This window comes from Silurus meridionalis, chromosome 22 (genome assembly GCF_014805685.1).
Source record: "Silurus meridionalis isolate SWU-2019-XX chromosome 22, ASM1480568v1, whole genome shotgun sequence".
Classification (NCBI taxonomy): domain Eukaryota; kingdom Metazoa; phylum Chordata; class Actinopteri; order Siluriformes; family Siluridae; genus Silurus; species Silurus meridionalis.
In genome coordinates this window covers 11,478,109-11,506,063 of record NC_060905.1, presented here as the reverse complement: position 1 = coordinate 11,506,063, position 27,955 = coordinate 11,478,109, and the positions used below count along the sequence as shown (strand labels likewise).

General features: G+C 35.6%; 1 protein-coding gene and 1 long non-coding RNA gene across 4 annotated transcripts; one reads left to right on the top strand and one right to left on the bottom strand.

Moving 5' to 3' along the window:
* Positions 1-788: 788 nt before the first annotated feature.
* On the bottom strand, positions 789-10,370 carry LOC124375868. The gene is made up of 5 exons (XR_006923736.1): positions 10,220-10,370; positions 5,534-5,605; positions 5,319-5,404; positions 3,638-3,747; positions 789-2,112 (listed from the first exon to the last, which is right to left on the bottom strand). It is a non-coding gene; the product is annotated as an uncharacterized LOC124375868 (long non-coding RNA).
* Positions 10,371-22,463: 12,093 nt separating this feature from the next.
* anp32e (acidic (leucine-rich) nuclear phosphoprotein 32 family, member E) lies at positions 22,464-26,614 on the top strand. 3 transcript variants are annotated; one of them, XM_046835347.1, is made up of 7 exons: positions 22,464-22,683; positions 24,849-24,998; positions 25,245-25,367; positions 25,675-25,837; positions 25,971-26,122; positions 26,229-26,277; positions 26,386-26,614. In XM_046835347.1, exons 1-7 carry the CDS (start codon positions 22,630-22,632, stop codon positions 26,466-26,468), a joined length of 774 nt encoding a protein of 257 aa, XP_046691303.1. In that variant the 5' UTR covers positions 22,464-22,629; the 3' UTR covers positions 26,469-26,614. The 3 variants fall into 3 exon arrangements, with proteins under 3 accessions (XP_046691303.1, XP_046691302.1, XP_046691304.1); XM_046835346.1 differs by having other exon boundaries at positions 22,468-22,683; positions 25,675-25,843; XM_046835348.1 differs by lacking the exon at positions 22,464-22,683 and adding an exon at positions 23,701-24,008 and having other exon boundaries at positions 25,675-25,843.
* Positions 26,615-27,955: the final 1,341 nt, after the last annotated feature.

The following is a 27,955-nucleotide window of genomic DNA, read 5'->3' as shown; positions in this document are numbered from 1 at the left end:
CAACTCAATTTAAAAAATCCTAATTTTTTTCTACTGTTTGTAAAATAATCTTTTACTATGAAAATAAAAATGGTGATATTAATCTCACTGTAAATACTACCACATGCAGCTAGAAATCTATTAATATGAAAGGATATATATATATACCTTTATTGTGAATAAATTATACATAAATGCCATTGTAAACAAAACTGTATTGCTGGCTTTGAGAAGAAGAAGCAGAAATTGTAATTCATGTTACTATTCAGAGGTATCACAGCACAGGGTTATGTAACATACAGCATATCCACTTTAGCCGTAACAATATCTTTTGGGGTTTTTTTCTATACATACAGACTGATGTCGGTAATTTTCCAGACATGAGTTTCCCTTAAGTATATTGCTAATGCATCTTAGTATTTATCCCTTGCATGCACTTGATTTATAACCTACATGTGTGTTCTATGGAAATTTCAGTCATTTATTATGTTGTGTTGTTTAAAGGCAGAACATTGTAATAATGTATTCAGTATGTTGTCTCAGCGTTTGGTTACTCATCAGCTGTTAGCCAGAAACAGAGAATACAAATAGCTGTTTCTCTAATATTAGTGCAACTCCTTGTAATAACATACTTTGTTTTTCCTTTGTCAGTATCTTGCTGGATGTAAGGTTTATATTCACAGAGTAGTTTTCTAGCCGTAAGCTGTTTGTGTCAGATCTTCTGCTCCATTAATGACATGTAAAAGCTAGAATGTTTCAGCAAGAACCCAACATCCCAACCCCAAATAACTGATACTGATACAGTGTGCTCATCATAAAGCATTTCTAAAAATGTTATTACTTCTAAGCATGTTTGGTACAATTTGTTAAGATTTAGCCATGTGATAGACCATGTTAAACAAACATCTCTTTATAGATTTAAGTAAAAAAAAAAATAATTTATTAAGAACAGTGACATTAGGTCATTAAAACTAAAAAATTGAAATTGTGACAGGTCAATAAAACATGCAATTGTTTGTCTTCAAAGCATACTTAAAGCATTTACCCAAAACAACGTCACATAAACTTCACCTGTAAATAATTACATTATATACATGTGATTTGTGTTGTTGTGGCTGTTTATTTGTTTTGTTTTTAATTATCATGGAATGTTATATGATAGTAAATTCATCGTTTTTTTTTTCTTTATTAAATTCCACCTATGCATTTTTATATTTATCTTAATGCAAATGTACATGTTTTTCACATAGGATTACATCTTACTCACATGGGAAAAAGTGATACATGATCATGTGTGAAATGCATATGATATTTTCATATGGGTAGATCTACTTAGGAGCACTAAGAAAATGGTGCTAAGGAAAAGAAGTGCATTTGCTTAGGAAAGTGCCTGTGTGTACGCTAATGTATGCATTGTTTAAGACTTATCAAGATTTTTACTTTTTGCTCTGACATTCACAGTGTCTATGTTGCTAAAGTAATACAAAAATCAGTTTACTGTATAATGAATAAGTATAAAAGAGTAGTAAAAAGTAATGTATTTTTGATTGACCTAAATGGTATTAAGTTAGTATCAAATATCATTTTTTAATTTCCGTTGTTAATATTTTTCAGGTATGAGGTGGCCTGAGAGAAACAGACTGGACTTGTTGCAGTGTGCATAATGAACTGATGTAAAATGATGCAAAATGTGTAGACAATGCATGTGGACCCACAGAGAGCAAAACACACTGCAGCACTGATGCTAGTTTCATTCTTTGCAGCATTGTCTTACATTCATAAATCTATTGTCTTAATTTGTCTATGCCTGTTTAGCCAAATTTTCTGTCCCGCTTATTATAAGGCATATTTTGTGTAACTAAACATAAGCTACATTTGTGTTTCCAGTAGTCCGTACAGTTGTGTGTCTTACACTTTCTTTGTGTCTCTGTTTTTGCTTAATAGATGAGATGGTGTCTTGCAGTGTCTCCAGTTTGCATCATTACTGCAGTGCAAGACTAGAACAGGTTATAGCTGCTTCTATAACATGAGAGTATGCTTGTTTGAGTATGTCTGTGTGCCTCTCTTCCTCTGTGTCAATCTGCTTAGTCTTGCAATTTGGATGTTTGTCCATTTCTGTATTTCCTTTGGGACCTAGGAAAAGAAGAAACATAGTCAAAATAGAAACAAATGTAATGTCCTCTGTGTGTATGTGTAACACAACATCCGTTCTTTACTCAAATATAAAAAAATTATAAATAAATAAACTCCACTATAAATAATTTTGAATCAATAAACATTTGTTTCACTGATGTGCCAAGTCTTAAATGATTCACAAATGAACCCTCTGAAGTCGACAAACGCACCGGCGCATTTTGTGGCAGTTTTTTCCTCATAACACCGAAACAAACTTAAATTGCTCTAACTTTTCGATTGTGCAGATAAGAGCAATACACCATTCCAATCTGTAAAGGGTCTTTTATTTGCACACACTCATAATAACAACAAAACACTGTGATTCTGTAAAATAAAGAAAACAGACAGGTTGCGTGCTTTGCTGTCTATGTCTCTGTCATCTCTCTTCACACACATAAATAAAACAACCTGAATCTCACTGAATACTTGCCTCACAGACATAGTACATATATGAATAGAAAGCCTACTATCATATATGAATCGAAATGTCTACCTTTAAGTAAACCAATTCAAATCAAACAAATATTCTCTAATTATGTAATGTGTATAAAAGATAGAAGAGATACAGTTTCTCCGGTATCACCTCATTAATCCTGAATTATCCTAAATAATTACTTTTTTTCTTGAAAATATTTACAAGAAAATTTAGTTTTTATGTCCTAGTTTGAGGATGATTTCACTAATAATAAACATACATTTGCAAAAAGCATCCATATTTGTCCATGCCCATGTTGATTAGAGTATTAAAAACTTAAAGTATTAAAGTATTAAGTTGTAATTAATCGGTGCGATTAAGTTGTAATTAATCATGAGTTAACTCATAAAAATGATATGATTAATCGTGATTCAATAATTTAATCGATTGACAGCCCTAATGTTAACATGACGTGAGGTCCAGTTACCAGCGTGACACTAAAACAGGTAGTAATGGGTACTTTTTACTTAAGTCCATGTCAGAGCCCAAACTTTTTCATTTTAACTTGAGAAAAAAGAATAGTCAGTACTTTAACTTTTACCATAGTATTTTAAAACATGAGTATCTGTACTTCTACTTATATATACTTACTACTTATACTATATATATATATATATATATACTGAACTTTGATATAAAATTTTGATACTGATGGGTCGTGATTTTTATTGTAAAAATGGTAACGATTTTATAGTCCATTATGGTTCTATATTAATATGGTTATGTTTTTTTTGTTTTTGTTTTTTAATAAGGGTTCCAAGTTGGGCATTTTGGTAGTATACAGAGAATCTTTTGCTATTATTGTCTTGTATATAATGTTAATATCATATTGATTAGCATATTTCATGCAATTAATAATATTTTATAGCCTAGGTAGGCTTTGATTGCCCTCTGTTGGCAGTAAAAATAATTACATCAATACAGTATTTTACCGCTGCAAGGCAAATAATCACATGGACGACGTGACATAAGAACAAATAAGAAATGCACAGTGGTCATTTCACTCACCTCATGTACTTCTGTGTGATGGTGCCCTGTGTGTCCTATAGGACTCTGAGCAGGGGATGAGCAGTGAGGATCAGTATGAGCAGGAAGCTTGGATATTCTGTTCTAAAGCCCTGGGATGATTAAAGAAGAGCAGCTGTGTTAATAGATGTATCATTACCAGCAACATTCTTTCTTAAAATCTTAACTAAATGTTGACTAGTTACATGTAACATCTTTAAGAGAAATTGTTCTATTATCCTATGTAATCTAAAGCAAAAAGAAAATGTGTTTGAAATACTGTATACTGGAGAATGCTTGTTGAAAACTTAAATTGCAGGACAGAAAACCTATAAGGCATGTAATATTATAGTTGATGTTACCACTTCTGATGAGTTTAAATGTACTTATGTACTTTGTCTTGTTACCAAATCTATATTCTGTTCATCTTCCACATTGTATTTAGATAATTTGAATGTTTTTCAATGTTTATTTAGATTTAACTGTGTTTATTGCAGCTTTAAAAGGAAATGAAATTCACAACATGAAATATCTTAAATCCATCTAAAGCAAAAATAAAAGATTGTCAAACAAATGCTATTGTAATATATAGATTGCTGCTGCACATGGCAGGCACAATGTAAGCCATTAAAACCTCATGTCTTAAATCAGAGATCTGAAAGCATTTGGTGTCTGACAGCAAACAGAGCAGTCTGTTAAAAGAGATTAGCAACTCTATTTTTGTTATGGATGACTGTCCTGTACTCCTCTGCATGCTGGCTCTAGTTCATGGAGAAGGCTGTGAATGGCAAAAGTGAATATTTCAAGAGTGACTTGCTTACGATTCTTCCTTATCGTTGCTCCAGCAGTAACTCTATATCTGATTAAAAAATTTTTTACCAAGCTAATCACATTCATTATCATTTCATATAACAGGAATGTGACCATAGCAGTGTGCTATTCTGACCTTTATGGTGATTGCAACATGCTAGGAATTCGCCTGGTCGAGTTTTAGTATGAATTTATCTTAAAGGGTCTGTTTTTCCAACCTTTTTTTAAACCCAGTGCAGAGACATTTGTTTAGGTTGCCAGATTAAAAAGTGTGAGGTGAATGCTAGGGGAAATGATCTTGTGTATCTATTAGAACTGACAAACTCGCTGTCATCTGCATTGTTTAGTTTTGCAGCCTTGGCATGGCGTTGGGGGAACTAAGATACTATAGTCTTATAATAATGGAAGCAATGTGTTTATATTTTCTCCTTCAGCAATAAGTCAGTCATTTCTGTACTGCCACTCCTACACAATCTAAAAAAACGAATTTTTGAAGTGATTTAATACTGTAATTATATTGTATAAATCCCAACAGGCATTCCTATTAGAGGAGAAACATGCTTGAGCTTGGCCAGATGGTTCAGCAGATGGTCCAGCTATTTCACAACTTTTGTTATTTTGTGGTTTATTCACATAAAACCATGGCGGAAAAAAACGTTGAGTATGCATTTCCGACACTGACCACATTTCTTGGTCAGCATAAGTAATCCTTGCAAATTGTAGAAACTCCTGCTATCTTTGATCAAGAGTTCATGTTATTTTGATCTTGAAAAAAAAAATGACTATCACTAAATCACAAATTCACTATTTTTTACAAACAGGGAAACATCATAAAAATAATTTTAAAATATGTAAGAAGAAGTGGTTTTTGCACCTTGTTTGGTGTATTGAACGCAGTAGTTTCATCTTCAGATTCCTTTTCTCTAATGAAAATCTCTAGATCTTCATTGCTGCTGTTGCCTATTCAGAAAAGGGTAGTCAAAAAATTCACCAAGTATACATTAAAAAACGAATAAAATGTTTCATGTTAGAAACAATAAGATGAATAAAAAAAAAGATATGAAACTGTGGTGGATAAAAGATACGTACTGAAGAAATTGTATTCAAATGTGGCATTGTAGTCATAATCTGGTGGTAAAGTAGTATCATATTCATATTGAGCTGTGAAGAAAAAATAAGGTAAAATTTAGATGGATATTGCAATCAGTTTATGTGATATATCCTGAAAATAACTGGATAGTCCAGTAAAGGTCTGAACATCACATCACCATTATGTTGATTTATTATATTCTAGCAACTTATACCTTCCAGTAGCAACTTATTGTTCAACTATTCATCTTAAAGCACATTTTATTGAAACTAGAAAGTAATAAAAAATATATATAATAAGCTAAATCTGGACCTGTCATCCTGAGAATTTAAACATCACTGTTTTTGTTTTTAATTCAGTTCACCAGATGCATCTGAATACTATCATTTTCACTCATTTAACATGTTTTTACATGTCTTCCAAAAAAAAAAAAAAGTTCCAAAAAGTGGTAGTAGAAGACTATAATTGGTAACTCTAGCTCCCTGTATCTTGCGCCTTCTTACTGCCATTTGTCATTTATGTGAGTGTGATATATCCTGACATGATATTTGTCCAGGTGTGGAATTACCATTCTGTTGCAGAATGAATGAAGAGAAAACAATGGCAGCTGTCAAGAACGTTTCTGTCAGACCTCATGACAAGGATGGTTATCTCATATCCTTGAAAGCAAAGGCCTCCAATCTCCAGCATGACACCTTTATGAAGATCGAGTTCACGTAGTAATGTCCAGTATGACAACACAATATATGAAACACTAGTCAACAGGCTGTGGTGGATCATCATGGGTCATTTGAAACATTCGAACTAGAAGGTGTCCTGTTTCAGACATTATTCTTAGAAAGGGTTTTAACATGACCCAACTTCCCACACTCCCAGATGTTCCCAGGTTTAACATGTTCGGGATAAAAGTTCTCCTTGAATGGTACTTTATGTGACACTAGTGGGTCACCTCAGACAAGTTGGGTGACTCACAAAAAGAACTAGGAAAACTAAAGACCAAACAACAGAAATACGTAAAATAAAGAAGTGCTTTCTGCTGCCTGCATTATTCTACAGAAACCATTAAATCCATGGTTAGCTTGTAACCTTGACATATAGAGTATTTGTATAGTAAGTCCCGATCTTTCCCTTGGTTTGGGTTCAAAAATAAAAATGAGAACTGACCCTGAGAAACCACTTCCTCATCCAGCGAAGAAGCTGAATAAATAATCTGTCAGGCTTTTTGTTAGACCTAGAATAATTCTTTAGGGAATATGGTAAATATTCACAAAGTAGTATACAATCCACTTCTCTTTATAATTATTGGCTATATTTTTATCTGGGTGCCTTGTTTTGTTTATGGAGCTTGGTGTAAGTGGTGATGTTGGTAAAATATTAGTAATAATTTGTGATTTTCAAAAGCATTCTCCTTTATCTACTTGATATTCCTATCCCCTGCATCTCTATTGGAATCTCAGTTCCGTCCATGTTCTAACTTGAGTTTTTTATGACACTGTAAACAACCGGACCCTGTGCTGGTCATATATCTTTTAAAGTGGGCTGCAGAACAGACCCTGGGATGTGTTATTTACCAGATCTGGCCTTACAACAGATGGACTTTGCATTTCAAATTTCTAAGACCTTGTTCTGTGCTAAAGTTAAGACATGGCCCTTATGTTTTGGTTGATGGCATGTTGCCAAGACCATTAGAGATTCTCCTCAGCCTGACTTAACTGACTTAACAGAAAACAGCCTTCACGGAACAAGACATAAATGGTAAGCTTTAAATAAATGTTCATGTATTCATTTGTTCATTTCACAACAGAGGTTGTTTTGCACAGTGCTTGGTGCAGGTGTCACAAGTGATAAGACTTTCTACAAGCTATGAGCTACAAGTTTGGGCTGTCTTATATGATACCCCACGCCATGAGCCAGCTTAAGAGCCAAGGGTGAAACAAGGCTGAGAACTATTAACTGGATTCAGAATATACAATTAGGATAATAAACAGCATGGGGCAAAATGCTGTAAGATGTGGCGAAAGTGTCTAGCCAGTGTGTAAGAATGTGCTGTCTATTTAAAAGTAGCAGGATAAAAAAGATGTCTGCTATTAATTTTATTATATGAGACAGCTTAGCGCTTTAGTCTAGAAATATCTTGAACTCTGTCAGCTTATTCGATAATTTCTCAAAGTTTTGAAAGGCCATATTTCAGTTTCAACTTGGTTAATTGTTTTAGGGTGAATGCACTTAAGAAAACTCCCTTAAACATCTTCCCCTCACTTAAAAAATTACCATAACAGTAAACTGATTCCTGCTTCAGTCACAGTATTATCCAAACACTACCAAGTATTTTACCCCATGTGCATGTTATAACTTCATGTTTCTCCCTCACTCCTTCTCTGTATATCATTAACCAAACCAAGATTTCTGAGCATTTGAGGAAAAAAAAAAAACAGTTCCACATATTGTTTAACCTCTGGATGGGAAACCACATGTAGTGCAAATAAATCAAAATGTAGACAGTCACAATTACCAAACAAACAGCTGGAAAATGGAGAAATCTAAAAAAAAATTCAGAAGGAAACCATGTCCTGAGAAACACGTTTGAACTTAGAGGAAAGAATGCACATACATCATCATCATATATTTTTAAAGCTGCAGGGTCTTTTCCCTTCAAATCACAATTCACAGTAAAACCCTGGTCAGTTACAGAGCTGATGTAACCTGATCCCAGTAAAGTCTCATGGAATTTATCAGGTTATCTTCTGAACGTGCCAAAACAAGCAAGAAAGTTTATGAGTGTGACTATAAGTTGAGATACCATCTCCCAAATAAGGATTTTTTAACAGAAATCTACCTTCATCCTTTCATGTTAGTCTTGAATGTTAGCAAGAAATAAGAGTTTACTAATTCTATATGTAAAAAAAAGTACTATATTATCTTAAATATGACTTTTTTCCAGTTGTGCAATTGCATTTGTTTTGAAAACATGATGTCATGTCACATACTGGATAATACATACTCAGAGACTGAATCCAGGGAGTTTGTTAAACTGAGGCTACCGTTAGTTACCTAGTGTTAAGTTAACACATGCCAAGACATGTCAGCATAACAAAATGAAAAGTCATCTAAAGTGGCTAGACAACAGCAAAAACTTTCACAGGTTAAAACCTGCCTTAAAAGATGGCAAAGTTTAAATTTTTTTAATTATATTTAACAATGTTTTAGAAGTGGTATACCATTACTCCAAATTTGGTTTGAAACAACATTTAAAGTGGTATAAAAATGTTCAATATGACATATAACTAACTTAAAATGTACAACAAAATGGATGCCCATTGTTATACAAAGTTTGACGATTCCTTACATCAGAAGATGACTGTTTCTGCACATCCTGTCGCACAGCTGAGAACATGAGTGATGGATACAAAGTTTACAGGGCTTAAAGATCTTAGTGATATCTTCTGCACTGTTTAAATTCTGCGATCACTATAAACACAATACTCTGTTTCTCTTGATAAAAACTCATCTCAGTCTGGGTTAAACAGTGTGACAGTCACATATGTTCAGAAGCCAGTTAATGAGTCACATCAGAAATGCTGCTGAAACCTTGTTTCTCACTGCCTTTATAGACATCCACGAGGGCGCTGTGGAGCAGATGACAAACCCTTTTTTATAATTTTTTTTTTTTTGCTTTTTGTGTGGTTCTGTGACTAAGAATAGAAAGACCTGCTAGAGCGGCACAGGACAGAGGCGTTCAACAAGAAGCAGCTGTGTGTCGGGATTATGTCATTCCCCCCCCCCGATTTGTCTAACCCCAGGGCCGTCTTTAATGCCTGAGAAACCGCATTGCACAGACAGACAACGCACTTTCATTTACTTTTTTTTTTTTTTTTTTTAATTTGTCTGAAGAGCATTCTGAAATTTATATCAAATGCTTAATATGCTTTCAATGAGCAAAAATTATACCTAATCATGTCTTTTGTTGTTATTTTTACTTAATTTTTCGGTTAAATTGTGTGGCACCGTATATTTACAAATTTCTATTTTGGGATATTAAAAAAAAGGATGGTTTAAGATAAATTAATTGATTATATTTATTATATTATTTCTCTATGCTTACCTCTAACAGTAAACTTCCTCATGCTACTGCTCTTCTAAATGCACCTCACTACTGTGTGCTGAGATCGCAAAATTTACATAAACTTAAAAAAAAAAAAAAAATACGAGAAGGCAAAGATTAATCCATGTTTGTTTGGTTTTTTTTGTATTCTGGTCACTAAAGATGATCTCACTTAGGACACAGAGATTTGTCCCATTCAATCATCCCACTTGTTATAAACCTCTGTCCTGAACAGTAACATGTGGAAACATTTGCTCTAATCCTCAACCCAGATCTAATTGTCCAATCACAAGTGCACTTCAGAAACATGCACTTGTCCTCCAGCAAGTATCTGCACATGTGGACTTAACCATGTATGTATTCTTATACGGCACCAAACAAGACCTAACAAGAATATGGGGAATGTTCTGACATGCATGTACTTCATAATTTCTCTCTTCTGTTTAACTCACTCTTTTCCATTTTCCCCAATGTATACATGTGTGTAAGCACACCCACACACATACATACATACATACATACATACATACATACATACATACATACATGCATACACTTACAGTTACTCTGTTTTAACACTTACCACAGCAGAGTGGCAGGCGCATCAAGAACCTCACCAAGCACACAGCTATTAAGCAGTGATGAAGTAACCTGAGCATGTTGCTCTTCCAGGAGTCTCTATGTGTGTAGCAGCTTTCACACACAGTGTGCCTCTGAATTACTACACCCTACGAGTAAGTACGTGGGGTGGAAACAGCCAAGTAAAGGGGGTGGGAGAAGGAGAGAGTGGGAGGGAACTCATCCTGCTTTGCCTAGATGCCATAGTTATGGCCAATATTATGCTTTCCCCCCCACTTTTTTTTATATATGCTCTCATGTTGACAGCCAAAAAAATGGCATGGTTTTGGAGTAAAAAACATACAATCTAATTCCAGCCCAATCTCATGCATTTAAGCAAACATTTTTGTAGATAAGAGTGTTTCCATTTATGGTGCACTAATTTATTGGAGGATTTAGATCTGATGAGCTGACCTTGACTTAGGACTGAAAGTTAAAAATCCCACAAAGAGGTCACTGGGCCTTTTCATAGGTCAGTGTATTAAAGTGTCATGGAGGCAACCTAGATAAATTGTAGCTGTTGCTTGACAAGTGGTCTTGATCACAGTATGCCCCTTTGTAAGTAGAGTGTGGGAAAGTTTTAAATGCTGTTTTGTAGTTGTTGAGTTAATAGGAAACACTTGCAAGAAACAGGCTCAATATATCAGACACATCAGATTCAATATTTAATGACTAGTAAATGTTTGTGACTGATGACAGGTCACTCCAAGGACATTTGGAAAAGCATAATTTCCAGGTTTTGTAAAAGAATATAAACGTTACTACCATTTCAGCAACTTAATACACTTAAGGCTTTTTGGTCCTGAAGATATTCTCAAGCTACCAAGCACCAGATGTTTTTCAGCTCTGGAAAGGAGATGCAGGATCTTTCAGCTTTCACCCTTTCTACTTTACATGGGGCAATAGAATAAGTGAAAGGTATTAAGATGCATATCAGCAGCAGGAAAGGACATGGAGCTGGGGGTGTAAAAGAGTGGAAATGAATAAAATGAATGAATGAATTCCTCCCCCCTGACTTAGCCTTTCTCGGTTATCCTTGCAGGACTGACCAGGCTTATTCCCCACCGCCTGTTCTGAGTAAGAGACACTTGGCCAAGTTCCCCTCCTCCATAGCCCCCAGCTGTGTGAACTGAACCGTGGGAGTGGGTGGGTGATTGGCAAAGATAGTACACACGTAAGGCAGAGTGTGTCTTTTAGGTCTATATTTCCTGTCTTATTATCCCTAGCCTCTTACTATGCCCTTGACTCGTAATGAAATTAGAAACGCTTCCAGAATGAACAAGGGTTAAACATCAAAAAAGATGCTGCACACAAGGATCATGTAGGGTAAATGGGCATTCTACCCGCATTCTTTATGGCACTGCTAAATCAAACAAATCTGTGTATAGTGTTGGTTTTTAGTTAAGTAGTCTGAGGTTTGTTTTTAGATGGGGAAAGCTTGAATGACATCATTCATCATAACCCACTCTAACCCTCTTCTTAGGCTGTATTGTCTGTGTGCAGAATACACCTTAGCCTCAGGGATTAGATCTGATTCTTTGTGGTTTGTCTTGATGAAGGGTAAGGTTTGGCAGGAGTTGATCACAAAGCTTATTTTAAGGTTCATGGACTCAGTTCCTAAACATTGTTTAAAAAAACACGATCTTCTTAAAAATATACTATTGTTGCCCAACCCCTTTCCTGGGAACAGTTTATGTGTGTATATTGCTTGTCTTATTCTGGAGATAAAAGAAGATTATGACACTGATGGTGGGTTACATCATTTATTATCTTTCTGTATTATTGTGTTTCATAGCCATTCAACACTCACTCACTAACTAACAACCCCCTTGACTGGCTTAAGGAGATGGAATTGGACTGGGCATGTCTGTTACCCACCTGGCTGCCAGTATGATAAGTCCACATGGGCCAAAGATTTAGAAAATTCTGGCTAAAAGGGAACTGGGGATGTAAACCTGCACATTTATTCAGGGCATTTGAATAAAGCATATTACAGTCTGTAATTCTCATAAGTGTACAGCAATTATACAGCAATTATGTAGTCTTCTCTGAGCCTGTATTCACTTGAAGTATGCTTTACAATCAATAGTGTTTTACTGCTTTAATGTGATTTTTTATATTTAGCAATGCATCACTTAGATACTCTAGGGTCCTAAGGAAGACATTGGTCTCATAATAGTCAAATAAGAGACAAAAACATTATAAAATGTTAAGAAAATAATGTGTAAAAAAAAAAAAAAAAAAATATATATATATATATATATATATATATATATATATATATATATATATATATATATATATATATAACAAAGTTGACTTTCTAAAGGAAAACTGAAGGATAGCAGCAAACTGCTTACATAATAAAAAAGAGCAAAGTCTTAATATAAATTTGTTCACTTCATTGAAAGGAATGAGTTGTAATATCCAAAAATATCACAGAGGAACAATTTCGAAGACATCAAATAAGGGGAGTTTACAGTGAGAATATACCATAACCCTTTCTCTCTGGAGGTGCATGTGAGTGGGATGCGAGCGACTCTCCCACTGCAAGTGAGTACATTTAACCGGGTGTGTGGACGTGAGAACAGAGACAGGATGAGCTCTGGGGCTCCCATGAGGCAAAATAGATGCACCCAGGGTAAAGGCAGATGAATCTACTACAACGACTATTAGGACAAGTGGAAGAGCATTTGTGAATGTTCAGCACAGAGTATTTGCAAGGAATTTTTGCTTCAGTCCAGAAGCTTTTTTTTTCTTTTTCAAATCATGAACAAAGAGCAGAATTACTTTTCCACATGTTTTCAATACATGCCTCTTTTGTAGTCAGAAAGTTGTTTCAGTAAAAGATGTGTCAAAGAACATGTTACATATGTATGCATAAAGGATTGAATGCCAGAGTCTGTAAAACTGTAAAATAATAATTATAAAATTTCACATTGTATCAGAACGTATCAAAGTGCTGGCAGAAAATCTGCTATTTATTAAAGCGCTATTCAATAAAAGCATTCAGTACTGCAAACTAGCAAGAGATGCAGAGTGTGTTCATGCCAGCATCTGCATATACCACATCAAATGCTGTAATAAGAATAGTAATTTTATTGCATGGTATTTTTTACAGCCAAGGCAACCACAGCTGGGGGAAAATCAGTAAGAATTTCTGCAGATAGCTTAACAGGTTTAAAAATGGTGCTTTGTATTTGAATCTGCTACACATATAATACGCTATAATATACCTCATATTATATATATATATATATATATATATATATATATATATATATATATATATATATATATATACACCTCATAATGTTTTCTCTGACATTGCATGATGAACCTTTATCATTTTTATTTCATCAACTTTAGATCATTTTCTAATATACTGCAGTATCTGGTTGGATGTTAAGAGTAAACAATTACTTCTTGTGTATTATTAAAGCAGTCTTTTATAGCAGAAATGTGGTGTCCCCTATTTTATGTCAGTTATGTTCCGTCTTCAGGGAAAAGTTGTGTAGTGTAAGAGGCCCCTATAAGCAGAGGCCCATGTCCCTCTACCTGCAAGATTTCTGGTTCACATGAGTTCTCTCAGGAAATGAGTTCACTAAGATAAATGTCCTTTATTGGGGAACATGTACAGACAATCATGTTTTATATACATTTTAATGCTGTTGTTGAAAACTGTGGAAAGACTAAAATCATTTGTTCCTGTTTATTTGGGAATAATGAATACATTTCAAGTCATCACTTCATCATTTAGTAAAAGAAAAAAGCTAAGCACTGTAAAGTTTTTAACTTCTATGTTTAATACAATTCTGAGTAAAATACTCTACATGGCATGGTTCATGCAAAAAGGTGGTTTGAATGGTGAGAACTTGAGCTGTTTCTCCTGCTGGTTCACAGCACTATTAAAATACATTTAAATATCCTTCTAGCTAATGGGCAATAATTTAGGAATGCAAAGTAGCAGGTTTTAAAACTGGAAGTCTTGATGATTTTATGCATTTTCTCTTTGACCTTGATTTAAAAATACACTTAAACTTCAATTCTGAGTATAAATATTACATCTTGATCGAGGACGGTGTAAAGCTCATATTCTTCTTGTTCCCATAGGATGTATTGCAAAGTCCCATCAATGTGCTTAATGGCTGTGATCCAGTTCATGGTCCCCTGCTATTTGTAAATCATGGCTGCTGTGAGAATAACCATCCTGAGAATACTAAGAAAACTAAAGACAGTGCCTTGTGAGACTACTTTATGCATGGCCCTGTCTCGACACTCCTAAAGCATGGAGTCTGAAGAAAAGAAAAAAAAAAAAGAAAAGGAAAGAAAAGGGAAAAGAAAAGAGTCTTTCTATCTTTTTTTTGCAGTAGTATGAGGCAATGATGTATTAGGTGTACATGCAATCTAGTGTATGTAACAAAAACCTTCTTCTTCTTGTTATTGTTATTATTATATGGACTTTATATAGAACTATACACATTATTATATAACAAATAATGCAAATGGAATCAATACATTCCTAATCTGTAAATCATAACTCTAATCAATTCAATAACATCTAAACAACTTTTTGAGTATTGTTCAGTTTAGACATTGAGCTTTGTGATTGCAGTGTGATTTTTCCAATCTGATATTTCAATATAAAATTTGCTTCATTATGATCCAACATAAAAAGCCTCTTTTTTTCAGTTTTTCCCAGTCTCAGATTTTCCTGAGGCAAATTTAGCCAATGAATTAAACCTATTCGAAAGATTCTCGATTCAATTTGATTTATTTGAATATCTTGAGGCCAGTGTTAGCCTTTGAATGAGCCAATAATGGTGTGTGCATGTGCATTAGACATTTCCCTGCAATATTAGACATTAAAAAAACTAAACTAATTGTTTTCATTAAATGAGTTTTGAGTTTCCATTGATGTGTTGTATGTATATACAGTATACACAGGTCCACATTTTCTAGGATACCAACTGTTAATGGTTACAAAAAAAACCTAATTAATTAATTTAAATAGGGTTTAGAATTCTAAGTACAAATGTTTTGGTTGCAGGATCTGTTTTCTTTTTTACAAATGTGTGTATATTTCTTTGCATACCATTAAGGTACATGGTATGTCACACAATTATTTTGGCATATCATCCATTAAAAGATCCTGGCTGTGATTTTATCAGGGAAACTCACCCTCATCTCTGGCAGGATAGAGATTGCATTTACACGTTCTGAAGCATTTACATGCGGATGTAATATAAGCTTGGATTAAGCAGAGGATGTGTGGGTTTACTCCCTAAATGGAAAGATTCTGATCTTCCATAACCGTCACGCCCATGCAAGTCTTGATAAATGATCTGGTCCTGGATGTAAAGCAAAGCTTTATCTTCAGGTTTAGTTATTCAACACTAAAAATAATCCCTTTCTTCTACTCCCTTTCAGTGAAGTACACATACCAAACACATGTACGACAAATGTTAGCCTATGTTTTATTGAATATCATGTTATGGGTATCTTTGCTAAGGCTATTCAAAAACAAGATCCTGTTTGAAAGAATATTTACTCGGATTTATATACATAGGCAGTGGTGATGAACTGCTGTAATCTGAAATATGTACACATATCAGTAAACAGAGAGTTTGAAAGATTTGCCAGTCTACAAACTAAATACTTACATGACCTCAGCCTTGCGGTGTAGACTGTGTTCATCAAATTTTCATACACAGTCTGCAGGACCCATGGAAAACAAAAGCATCCCTGGACCATTTCCACCACAGGAAAGAAGTCTTCCTCTTTAGCTATGCCATCTGTGGGAGGATGAATGAACAGTGCTGGAGCCATGCCTTTGGTCAAATGCCAGTGAGCTAAAACGTCAAGAATATTAAAGGAATCTGAGAGGTCCAGATATGGATAGTATGTCAGCACATCACCACAGCTTTTTGTGGTTTGTGTTATAAAAAGAAATCATTTTTAAGATAATCACATACATGTGTGTGTGTGTGTGTGTGTGTGTGTGTGTGTGTGTGTGTGTGTGTGTGTGTGTGTGTGTGTGTGTGTGTAATAATGGTATGTAATAAACATTATGGATTTATTACAAATGTCCTCTAAAGAGGTAGGCCTTCAGTCTTTGTTTGAAAAGTGACAGTGATTCATTCAGACAACCAGGTGGAGTTCATTCCACCACCTGGGGATCCAGACAGAAGCGACTTGATGCATGTCTTCCTTGTATCTTGAAAAATGGGCGTTCAATTCAAGCCATGCAAGAGCCTTGAAGGAAACATGATGCCGAGTATGCTTGAGTGTCTACAGTGTGCCTTTAGGTATGTGACGGCTGGTAAATTTTTTCTGAATGGGGTGAGGTGGAAGAAGTCGGAAAGATTTAAAGCACGCTATTTGCATTCTGGAGGTCTAATAGCCCACAAGGGAAGACCTTGCAGTTGCATTAGTCCACTCTGGAGATGACAAAGGACTGAAAAAACATTTCAGTGGACTCAATGGAGAAAAAAGTCCAGACTCTGTGGATAGAAGAATCTTACAGGTGACAAAAGCAATTTAAGGAGAGAATTACAATTGGTTTTCCGGTAGGTTTGGTGAATTATCAGAAGATGTGACCCACATTTTCCAGGGACAGGGAAGATCTTAACATGTTGCATTAAATATGGATATATAGCAGCTCCCTCTTGCTGAAATAATAAAATATTTTAAGATTTGAGTTTGTACTCACGGTTGGCCACTGAGTTTTTTCATGTCCTTGTCTGTAGCTAACAAGTCTCAGAGACTGATGCATATATGTTGTTAGTATCTGAATCAAAGTCCAGGAGAAACCTTTTTAATTCACCAATACTTTGGTGGACAGTCAGATCAGATTTACACTTTGGAAAACTGACTTTCGATTAAAGAAACTGGGAAATCCCCAGAAAACCTATTCAAAAGAATCAACATTTGATTCTCATTCACTGGCTAACAAGCTTAGAGAATAGAGAATTTGCCTCGAGAATTTCCCATTGCATTCAATCAGAAGGTTAGGACTTCACAAGCAGATTCAGTAAACCCCAAAAATGTGTGGCTATCCAGAAAAGGCTCAAAACTAAATCTAACACAATAAGAAAAACCAGAGCAGCAAGCATTGAGGAAAAACAGCCAAAATACAGACATTGTTATGACCCGCTGTGTCGATAGAATGTGCAGAAAATCTACATGTGTTTTTAATTAAAATCAGGAGGAGTGAAAGTGTCATGTAACACCACATGTCTGCAACATGACTTAGTATGTATGTACAATGTACAAGCCCTGCTAAGAGCTTTACTCTGGTGGGTTCATATCAGTTCATTCCTACGCACATAACTGAGAAAAACATCACAGGAAAAAATAATACAAAGAGATCTATGTGTTGGGGGAATTTCCCAGCTTTTGTACTATAATAATGAGGATGATTTGTCACTCATCTGAGAGGCTTGTATCAGTTTTACTTGGATTTGTTCACTTATAATCACCCAGCCCTCGCTATGTACTACTTAAAATGTTTCCCACAAAATTTTTAGTTTCCCACATTGTCTTTGCTTTGAATTTCAACTTGTTTTTCTATATTATCGGAAGGATGCGGTATGCTTGGGTGATTAATGGGCTTTATACTTATGACCTAAACCCATTTTTTTATACATTGGCTGTTTATTTGCACTACTACAATGTAAAAGTCCAATTGATATCCTTTGTTCTAGACTTCAGTGTATTCACAGTATTCACACCCACTAGCCTATTCTTTATTTTGTCACTCTGGTTGGTCCTTTGTGTGTAATGCTTCCTCCATTATGAACCTTTACAGATTCCCAAAGGCAGCCTGATGTTCTCTATTGTTTTCCTGTATTCAAATACATCAGTGTGCACTTGCCTTTGTTTTAGCCGGAACATATAACCCCCACCACTCCCCGATTTGCCTAGCAGTGGGCCAGGATGCTGCTAAAGGGACAAAGACGTGCAATTAGCAGTGAGGAGATGTGACAACAGCTGTCTATGAAGGTCATGGGGAAGCCCTGGGGTTCCAGTACAATGGACCATGGTTCAAGCACAATGACCAGGATTTTTTGGAGAATCCATAACCTTGTATTTTTAAAAATGCTCACTAAAATGCAGCAGGGGGTTACATAAAACATACTCTGACAAGAGCATGCAGGTTATATATAATATGTAAAATATTAATGTTAGAATGCCTCAAAATTGACATCTGAGTTCCTCAGCATTAAACGTGGATGTTGTCTTTATTCAGTACACAACTGCTGAGTGTAAATGACCCACTAAAATAATTTCTTGATGTTCTACATTTTCAAAGATTTTTTTTTAACTGTCTTTTTTCAATTAAGACAACAAGCATACATGAAGAATATCATTGTGTATCACACACTACACTATCTATTCTAAGACATATTGCTCCATCTAGTGACTCCATCTAGCTTTAGTGCTTATTAGCCCAAAAAGTGTAAGCAAATCCAGTTGTAACTGGTTAGGACATGTACTTGTTCTCTCTGCCATCTAGTGGGCATTAATGTCCTAGCATTATATACTTCTAGTGTCCATTATCACCACCTGTCATGCGTTTAAAGCTTACTATGTATTTTTGGATTACCCAATGAAATATAACACGTTACTATAAGCAAAATCTTATTGAATGTCTTTATAGTTGTCAACTGGACACTGTTACTAGAGTCATTGCCCTGCCATATTGTAACATAAAACACATAACTGCAAATACATACATTATTATTAAGCATCACTAGGCATATTCAGACTTAATACTTACATTCACCAGATTAACAGGTGTACGAAGATTATGTTTCTTTTTAATTTTGCATTGTTAATATTAAATGAATGACTACTCACAAACAATGTTCCATTTCCCACCCTGTCTGCTGCAGTTATTTCCTGTTTCCTGTCAGTTAAATACCTTTAACTCTTGATCCCTTATATTACAAACAGGCTACAAACCATCTGTTCAATCAGATGTACCAGTATACACAAAGCCAAAGGTGTCAAATTCGATTGAGAAAAAAAATTTGATTTTTTTTTTTTGTTTGTTTAAATAGAAAAAATTAGTAATAGTTCAAATAGTTTTCAATTATATTTTAAAATTAATTCATGTTTTTTCTTTTTTTTCTTATATATATATATATATATATATATATATATATATATATATATATATATATATATATATATATATATATATAAAATATAATATATATAAAATATAATATAAAATATAATATAATATTATTCTCTTTTCTATTTATTTATTTTTTAACAAAATAGGCTTTGGCAAAGACAAAAAATTTTGTCACATATATATAATATATATATATATTAATTTTGTCTTTGCCAAAGCCTATTTTGTTAACAAATAAATAAATAGAAAAGAGAATAATATTGGGCCTACAAATATAAATATGGTAACCTGACTTAAAACTAAAAAAAAGAAAAGAAATAAAGAATTCAATCTGTAGGGTTTTTCTGCTGTAGCCAAGAAAGGCCCAATGTTATTCTCTTTTCCCTGGTGGTCTAGTGGTTAGGATGCTCTGCAGCCCGGGTTAAATCCCCGGTCAGGAACCAACCCCAGCCATTAGGGTTGCACAAGCCAGTGCACTCTTAGTGCCGGTCCCAAGACGGATAAATGGGGAGGGTTGCGTTAGGAAGTGCATCCTGCGTAAAAACATGTGCCAAATCAAACATGCGGATCATATATACGGATGATCCGCTGTGGCGACCCCTAATGGGAGAAGCCGAAAGAAAGTTTTTACCATATTTATATTTGTGTTATAATAGTGACTGAAATTGTATTCGTTCCAGCCTGCAACAGCTTTTTTCACAGCTTAACACTTGTGCCCTAAGCATTTGGCCTACTCTTTACTCTGCAATTGTTACACTAGTAGTTCTTTTAAACATATTTAACACTGAAAGCACAGTGTTATGAAAGGAGTTAGCAGGGAAGATTGTTTACTTTCTCTCATAATCATGAGACAAATCAGTTTATGATATCTGTAAGTGTATCCATTGCACTACACTGTCCATTTACCTAGTAACCACCTTGAGTATAAAAATGTTTTGTTGAGACTTTATTAACTTATAAACATTTGTTAAAAACAAAAAGCTGTAATAAATTATAAAATAGTTTCTTTACCTAAGCAAGCCCATATGCCGATCAGCTGAGTGCAAATACTGCAGGGACAGATGGCATAACATGATTGTTAAGAGCCTTTAAGCCTTCATGACAGTTGTTTTATGGTCAGCCATTTTATTCAAGAGCATTAGATAAGTAATTTTAGTTGGAAAGAACATTTGGCTGGTTTAAAGTTCACTTTAGCCTATTCGGAATATATAAACCCAATTCCAAAAAAAAGGCATGGTAAAATGTAAATACAAACAGAATGCCATGATTTCATAAACCTATATTTTATTCACAATCGAACATAATAAACACATTAAATATTTAAACTGAAGAAATGTATCATGTGAAGGAACCAAAAAAGGTCATTTTGAATTTTTATACACCAAATGTTTTCATTTGTTAAAAGGTCTGGACTGCAGGCATGCCAAATCATCACCCAGACTCTTTTACTATGAAGCTATGCTGTTGTAATAGATACAGCAGGCAGTGTAGCACTGTGTTGCTGAAATATGCAAGGCCTTCCATAAAAAAGACATCATCTGGATGAAAGCAATTGTTGCTCTAAAAACTGTATATATATATCATTGCATTCTCAAAGCTGCCCTGATGCACCATAATACCATTAGAGCTGCAGGCTTTTGAAATGAGCACTGATAACAAGCCTGTTGGTCCTTCTCCTCTTTAGTCTGAAGGACACCCAATCCATGTTTCCAAAAAAAAAATATGTACAATTTGTACGTGACTGACCATTAAATGGTCTTCCACTTTGCATCAGTCCATTTTAAATAGATTTTGGCCCAAATAAGATGGCAGCCTTTATGTTCAAATATGGATTCTGTATTGCATTATAGAGCTTTAACCTGCATTTGTGAATGACCCAGCAAACTGTGTTTACAGACAATGATTTTTGGAGGTGTTTCTAAACCCCATGCATTTTAATACATAATGAAAATAATAATTTGGTTACTGACCTGTTGGCAATTATACTTAATTAATTGCAAAATTTATTCCAGCTGTTTCTTTTTAATAACTTACTTATCCATTCTTTTGTTGCCCTGTCCCAACGTTTTGGAGATGTGTGGAGCCATTAAATTAAACATTTTCCTTAAAATGGTAAGTTTCCTCAGTTTAAACATTTCACATGTTTTCTATGTTCTATTATTAATAATAAAAAAATACAGACTTATTTGATTTGCAAATTATTGCATTCTGTTTTACTTTACATTTTACACTTACCCAATTTGTTTGAAATTTGGTTTGTGTTCATTAGTTATTCAAAGCTTCTTAATTTATTTTATTTTATTTACTTTTCTTAATTGAAAAAGTATATGCTACTGACTGGAAACATTCACAGCAATGATAAACTGATGTGTATCTTAATTATAGCTAGAGTTATTTGAGTTTTGCATTTCTATAGTTTGCTAAATGTTTTACCTCAGCAACAAATGTCCTAGCAAGATGAGTTAAGGTATTAGGTAATAGTCAGATACAATACAGTTTGATTTATATATTTATTGATTGACTGAATTATTGATTGACTAATGAATTGATAGATTTGCATATTTATTGATTGAATGAATGACTGGTTGATTGACTGTGATTAATTGACAGTCTGATTGATTAACTAATTGATTGATTGATTTACAGATGTATTGATTTAATGGTTGTTTGCTTGGTTGATTGATTGATTGATTGACAGATTAATTAAGTAACACAATAACACAAGATCTGGTCTGTGTATTAAACGTCATTGAATATCCCTAATCCGTTTTATGAACTATCAGTGTGATATGAATCGATGTTGGCTATTGGGAGTGTATTAGAAGTGTATATAGGTGACACGGTCAGGGACCAATCAGAACACATAGGGGGCGTGTTTGGAACGTTAAGCTCTTTCCTACAGACACGCGCACCAACCCGTCTAATTTTACTGCGCGCGCAATTCCAGCCAATCGCCTTCGTCGCTGCAGCTCGGCTGTGTGGAGCAGGCTGCGCGGTTTGAGTGGCACGCTCGCGCACCGCTCACGCGCGCAAACACCCAGGCGACCAATCGCGCTGTGGAGTGGGCGGGGCTTCGGAAAGGGGGTTGGCTGCGAGGTATCATGGAGGATCAGTTAGAGAACAGTGGACGTTGAAGAAGGCTGAGCTGTGGGTTCGCGCTTTTGGAGTTTCTCACAATTATATATATATTTTTTGGACCGTTCTCGTCCAGTGCGTGATCTCCTCACACGATGGAAATGAAGAAGAGAATCAGTTTAGAGCTGAGGAACCGAACTCCAGCGGAGGTAAGATCTTTTTGGACTTTTAATTATTTATTTGTTTTTTCCCTCTCCCCCCCGGAAAATGATGTTCGATCGCAACCTGTGTGTCGGAGAGTTGAGTGACTGACTCCACTCAGGAGTGCTCTGCAGTTACACTCCACACGGGGCTCGGGAGGATGCAGTTACACACAGGAGGTTTACATTTTAACAGATTGTATCCTGTTGTAAAGAAATATAACATTTATGAAGTCTTTTTTGAAGCCCAGTTATCTCGGTGTTTAACTCGATGTGAGTCCGTTACTCTCCTGTTCGTCATTGCGCTGGTAGTTCATATAGTCGTTCTGCTGACGTTCGGAAAGTGATATAGTTGCCCCATAAATTTAATAAATACATATATATATATATATATATCCATCACTCTGTGTATTTTGATTATTATCTATATCCACAATTACCTCTATACACGGTGTCTACTTCAATTACGAGTTAATCGGACAGTCTGAAATGCCGCCGTCCGGCTGTAAATACACGTTAATGCCCATGAAGCCGTTAATAAACGACATGTTTTTTATACACGTTTCAGGTTGTTGATCACAAGTATATACTATTTTACTCCGAGTATTCGATCGAGTAAAGTTGATTTGTAGTTGATCTCTGGCGGCTTCTTATTTCACTATGGCTTCTCGAACCTAGTCATGAAGAGAGAGAGAGAGCGGTATGGTCTTCCGAGGCGGACATCTTGGTCTCCAACTCTTCAACACTACACACGTTCACACGCTGCCGCTGTTCCTCAGCAAACCTACCACCATGCGAACCTCACTGAGGCTCAGAGCTCGCTCACTCACTCACTCACTGTTCGCTTTACTGCGTGTTTTTCTCGTCTTGTATAATCGTTAAAGCCTCGGCTGTGTATATGTGTGTGTCTATGTCGTGTTGTGGCGCCTCTCCGAGTGTGTGTGTGTGTGTGTGTGCGTGCGCGCGAGTGTATATGTGTGAAAGAGCGCGCGCGCGAGACAGCGTGTGAGGCAGAGTGTAGAAGAAGGAGCGCAACGGCATTTTGTCGCCTCAGTTCGCGAATGGCGGATGTACGGCGCCTCCGACTGAGTTTCACCAGCACAAAACACCGATTCTTTTTTTTTGGTCCTCCTGAACACCCACGGTGAAGAGCAATAAAAAAAATACCCGGATTGAGGATTGAGTTCGCGTGCCGAAAATCGGACTTTTCACGAAGTCCTTTAAAGAACCAGGTGGCATTTCTGCCTCCATGTTTATAAAACCATGGCGGTGTTATATAACCTGGTTTCGCTTTCGCTCAACCACAGGACTACATATGTGCATACATTCGACAGGCATGTCTATATTAAAATAACATTTTTTGTTTTTCGACTATCTTTTGTTGGGTTGTGATGGATTGTGGCAGATGGCGAGGCGGCGCGCGCGCGCACACACACCTCTCCCTGCTATGTTTAGTAGTATTAAAGTACAGACTAACCTGCAATGGTTGATGTTTGTTTTTTTGTTGTTTTTTTTTAATATATATATATATATATATATATATATTATATAAAAACCGATATAGTGACATGGTTAACAAATCGGGTATGAGGATGTGTATTTCCAGTAAAAGTAGTTTGTGAACGCCCATGTCTAATCTAGAGCGCCTTCTGTTGAAACATTGGCGGGTACAGTAGTTATTCACCTCGTTCACCTGTAGGTGGTGCTGATGCCAATGTTGGATGCAGTACAGAAATATTACAGAATATTTCTGAAGCACTTTCATGCTTATTTTACTCATTGTTTTAAGAGTACCTGTTTTAGATGACTGCTTTTGAGACAATTTGAAGATTCTTCAAAAAGTATAAATGACAATCACTCATCACATTTAGGAAAATGTCATATCAGATGCATTGCAGTAAAATGATCATGACATGACAAGTTGCATGAAGACGCTTCTGATCAGTTCAATCAATTATTTATTGCAGCTAATTGGAAAATGCGAAAATCTTTGCTCATCGTCGTATATTAACTTATTCAATGTTTTGAGGAAATGTATTTGAAAGTATTGGTGTGATCTTTTAGGCAAAATTGCCATCTCATTTACCTCTTATGGAAGTTGTACATTATAGTTCATTGGATTTTGTGCACTCACCTCTTTCAGAAATTTATATACAGCCTTCCTCTTGCTTCAGGTGGCAGAGCTGGTTGTGGACAATTGCCGCTCGAGTGATGGAGAGATTGAGGGGCTCACGGATGAGTTCAAGGAGCTGGAGTTCCTCAGCATGGTTAATGTTGGTCTCACATCATTGGCTATGCTGCCATCACTGCCCAAACTAAGAAAGGTAGGATGGAAGTATTGGAACACCTGATTTGAGTAAAAATGTATGAAAAAATTAAGTATGTTGCACTTCTATGATTGCTGTTTGCAATAATGTCCTACAGAAATGTTCACATGTAATTAAGTCACACAAATATTACATTGTAAATGAATTATATTTTACTAAATTACATTTTCATAAATGTCTGGTGGAATATATAAAGTTATGCAAATGTATTGTTTCTTTGTTTTTGTTTTTTTTCTTATACAGTTGGAGCTAAGTGACAATAACATTTCAGGCTCTTTGGAGATCCTTGCAGAGAAATGCCCTAATCTGACATATCTAAACCTGAGTGGCAACAAGATTAAAGAACTCAGCACAGTGGAAGCTCTGGTAAGGGACATAGCTCTTCTAACATTCTTGTTTAAATATATCATGCATCTTCAAACTATGCTTATGCTCTTGGTGCTGTTCTAATAGTGACAAGTTATTGTTCAAAAGCAGGGCATTACATTATACAACAAAAACAAATCATCTCCGCCTCTTAATACATTTCACAAATGTATCGGCATGATGACGCACAGCTCAGATGCTCACACTGCGAACCATTGCAAAGCAAATTGCCCATTATGCAACTATTCTTAATTATACTGAGCACATTCAGGGCTGATATATATTTTTTTACACTTGTGACCCTCAGCAAAACCTGAAGAATTTAAAAAGCCTGGACCTTTTTAACTGCGAGATCACAACATTGGAGGAGTACAGAGAGAGCATTTTTGAGCTCCTGCCTCAGGTCACATACCTGGATGGCTTTGACGCAGAGGACAATGAGGCTCCTGACTCAGAAGATGATGGTGATGGTGATGGTGAGTGGATTTTAGAAGAAAGAGTCAGTCACATACATACATACACTGTTTGGATCTAGAAAATGTGATCCTGTTACAGTTTTACACTTAAAGTAAAACAAGTTAATTTAATGCTGCTTTTTTCAAGTTTGTGGCGGCTCAGAAGAGGATGAGGATGGTGAGGAGGGAGCTGGACCTGTTGGTGATTATGAGGATGATGAGGATGAGGAGGAGGAGGATGATGAAGAATCGGAGAGTGGAGAGGTTGGGCTGTCCTACCTGATGAAAGATGATATTCAGGTAAAGTATAGGTTAAAAATGCTATTGAATGCCATCTTAGTATTTTAAACACAGTTTACATTTCATTTACTTAAAATTATGTACTGCTTCTGTTTGTATGCAACAGGATGAAGAGGATGATGACGACTATGTAGAAGAAGAGGAGGAAGGTGAGGGTAAGTATAAATCATTCGCCGATTTCGTTTTACAATCTTTAGTGGTTTTGATGAATCAAGCAACAGGTTTTCTGCTCTCATATGACTCTTGTGGATTGTGTGTTTCAGAAGTGGAGGCAGCGGTTCGGGGGGAGAAGCGAAAGAGAGATGCAGAAGATGAGGGTGAAGATGATGATGATGATGACGACTAACCCTATGTGTCTGTTGAACAACTTTGAAAATGTGTGATCTTGCAGATTTTTTTTTTTCTTGTATACAATAGATATATCACTGTAGAGGCTAAATGTTTTCTTTTGATAAATACATATGCTATATAAAGGGGTTTATTGATAATTCATTTATAGCCATTCCGAGTTTTTGTCCCAGCACGAGAATCTCGTCATCATGGCTGACTGGTGGGAAGGGAGAGGTCCATGGGTAGTTATGGTGTGTCTCCACGCTGTGACATAAATACTGCTAGGTGAAATAACAAAGCAACGCTGGTCTGTAAAGTATAAACTTAATTGTTTAGCCCGTGCTCCACCTGCCAGTGACTTCCTCAAAGAATTTCTCCAAGAATCGGCCTGCTCCTCATCTACCTCTCCGGGCAGCCTCAGTCTCGGCCCACTATGGAGCATAGTGCCAGTGATCTCCAACTAGCAGCACTTGTGGTCCAGGATTGACCAATCCATGCAGAAGATATCGCCCATGGCACATGGTCTTTGTAAGGGATGCCCCCTCTTGGTTCACTCTAAGCCACCTTTAGGCTTGTTTAAATAGGCAGCGCAGAGTGCGATGTATGTAAATGTGATGTAAATGATCTGAAAACGAGGGAGGGGGTTGGTGTGTAGTATAAACATTTTGACAGGATTCTAACCTATTTTAATTGGAGTTGGTCTTTGGGTTTTTAAGCACAGACAGGACACCTTGTTAAAATGAACAGAAACCATTTAATATAAGCATTTAATCATTTCTTCTATATTAAGTTTTCTTTGAATTATTTTGTCCTTAGCAAGGTTTTATTTTGTTTAAAGAGGGACATTGCTTGAAAATTTCATGTAATGATCAGGCTTAATGGCTTTTGATTAATTAGTACCCTTAAGAAGTTTTAATCCTATGTCTTGGTGTGGAAACGGGTTAGTTTATACATTTTGTCGGGGATATTTTATAGAATAGTACCTTTAAACTAATGTTCGTATGGCAATATGTACAGTATATAGTGTATGTTCCAACTGGTCAGTGCTAGTGTGACTGTGGGTTTGTTTTGTTTGCTGTGATATTTTTTTTTTTTTTTTTTTTTTTTTTTTTTTATATAAATGAAGCTCATTGATTAATTGTTTTAATTCTCATATGTCCAAGACTATAAGTTGTTTTGTTTTGGGTTTTTGTTTATCTCATTACTTGGCTGTGTTTTTGGTCATGTGAGTTAAACCCACCCCCCCTGGAGGGAATAACTTTTGTTTGGTTTTATTGTTTGCTTTCGTTTTTTTGTTTCTGTATTTTATTTTTTCCCCCAATTTTTAGAAAACAAAAAATAAACACAAAAAAGTCATGGTTTAAGATATATGATCTGGTGAAGCTCTAATTTCTTTTATCCAGTAATTTTCTGGAGCATATGAGAAATTCTTAAAGATGAATAATTTCTACAGCTATTGATGTTCAAACATTTGTTTCCCTCAGAGTAAGGCTGATGAGAATA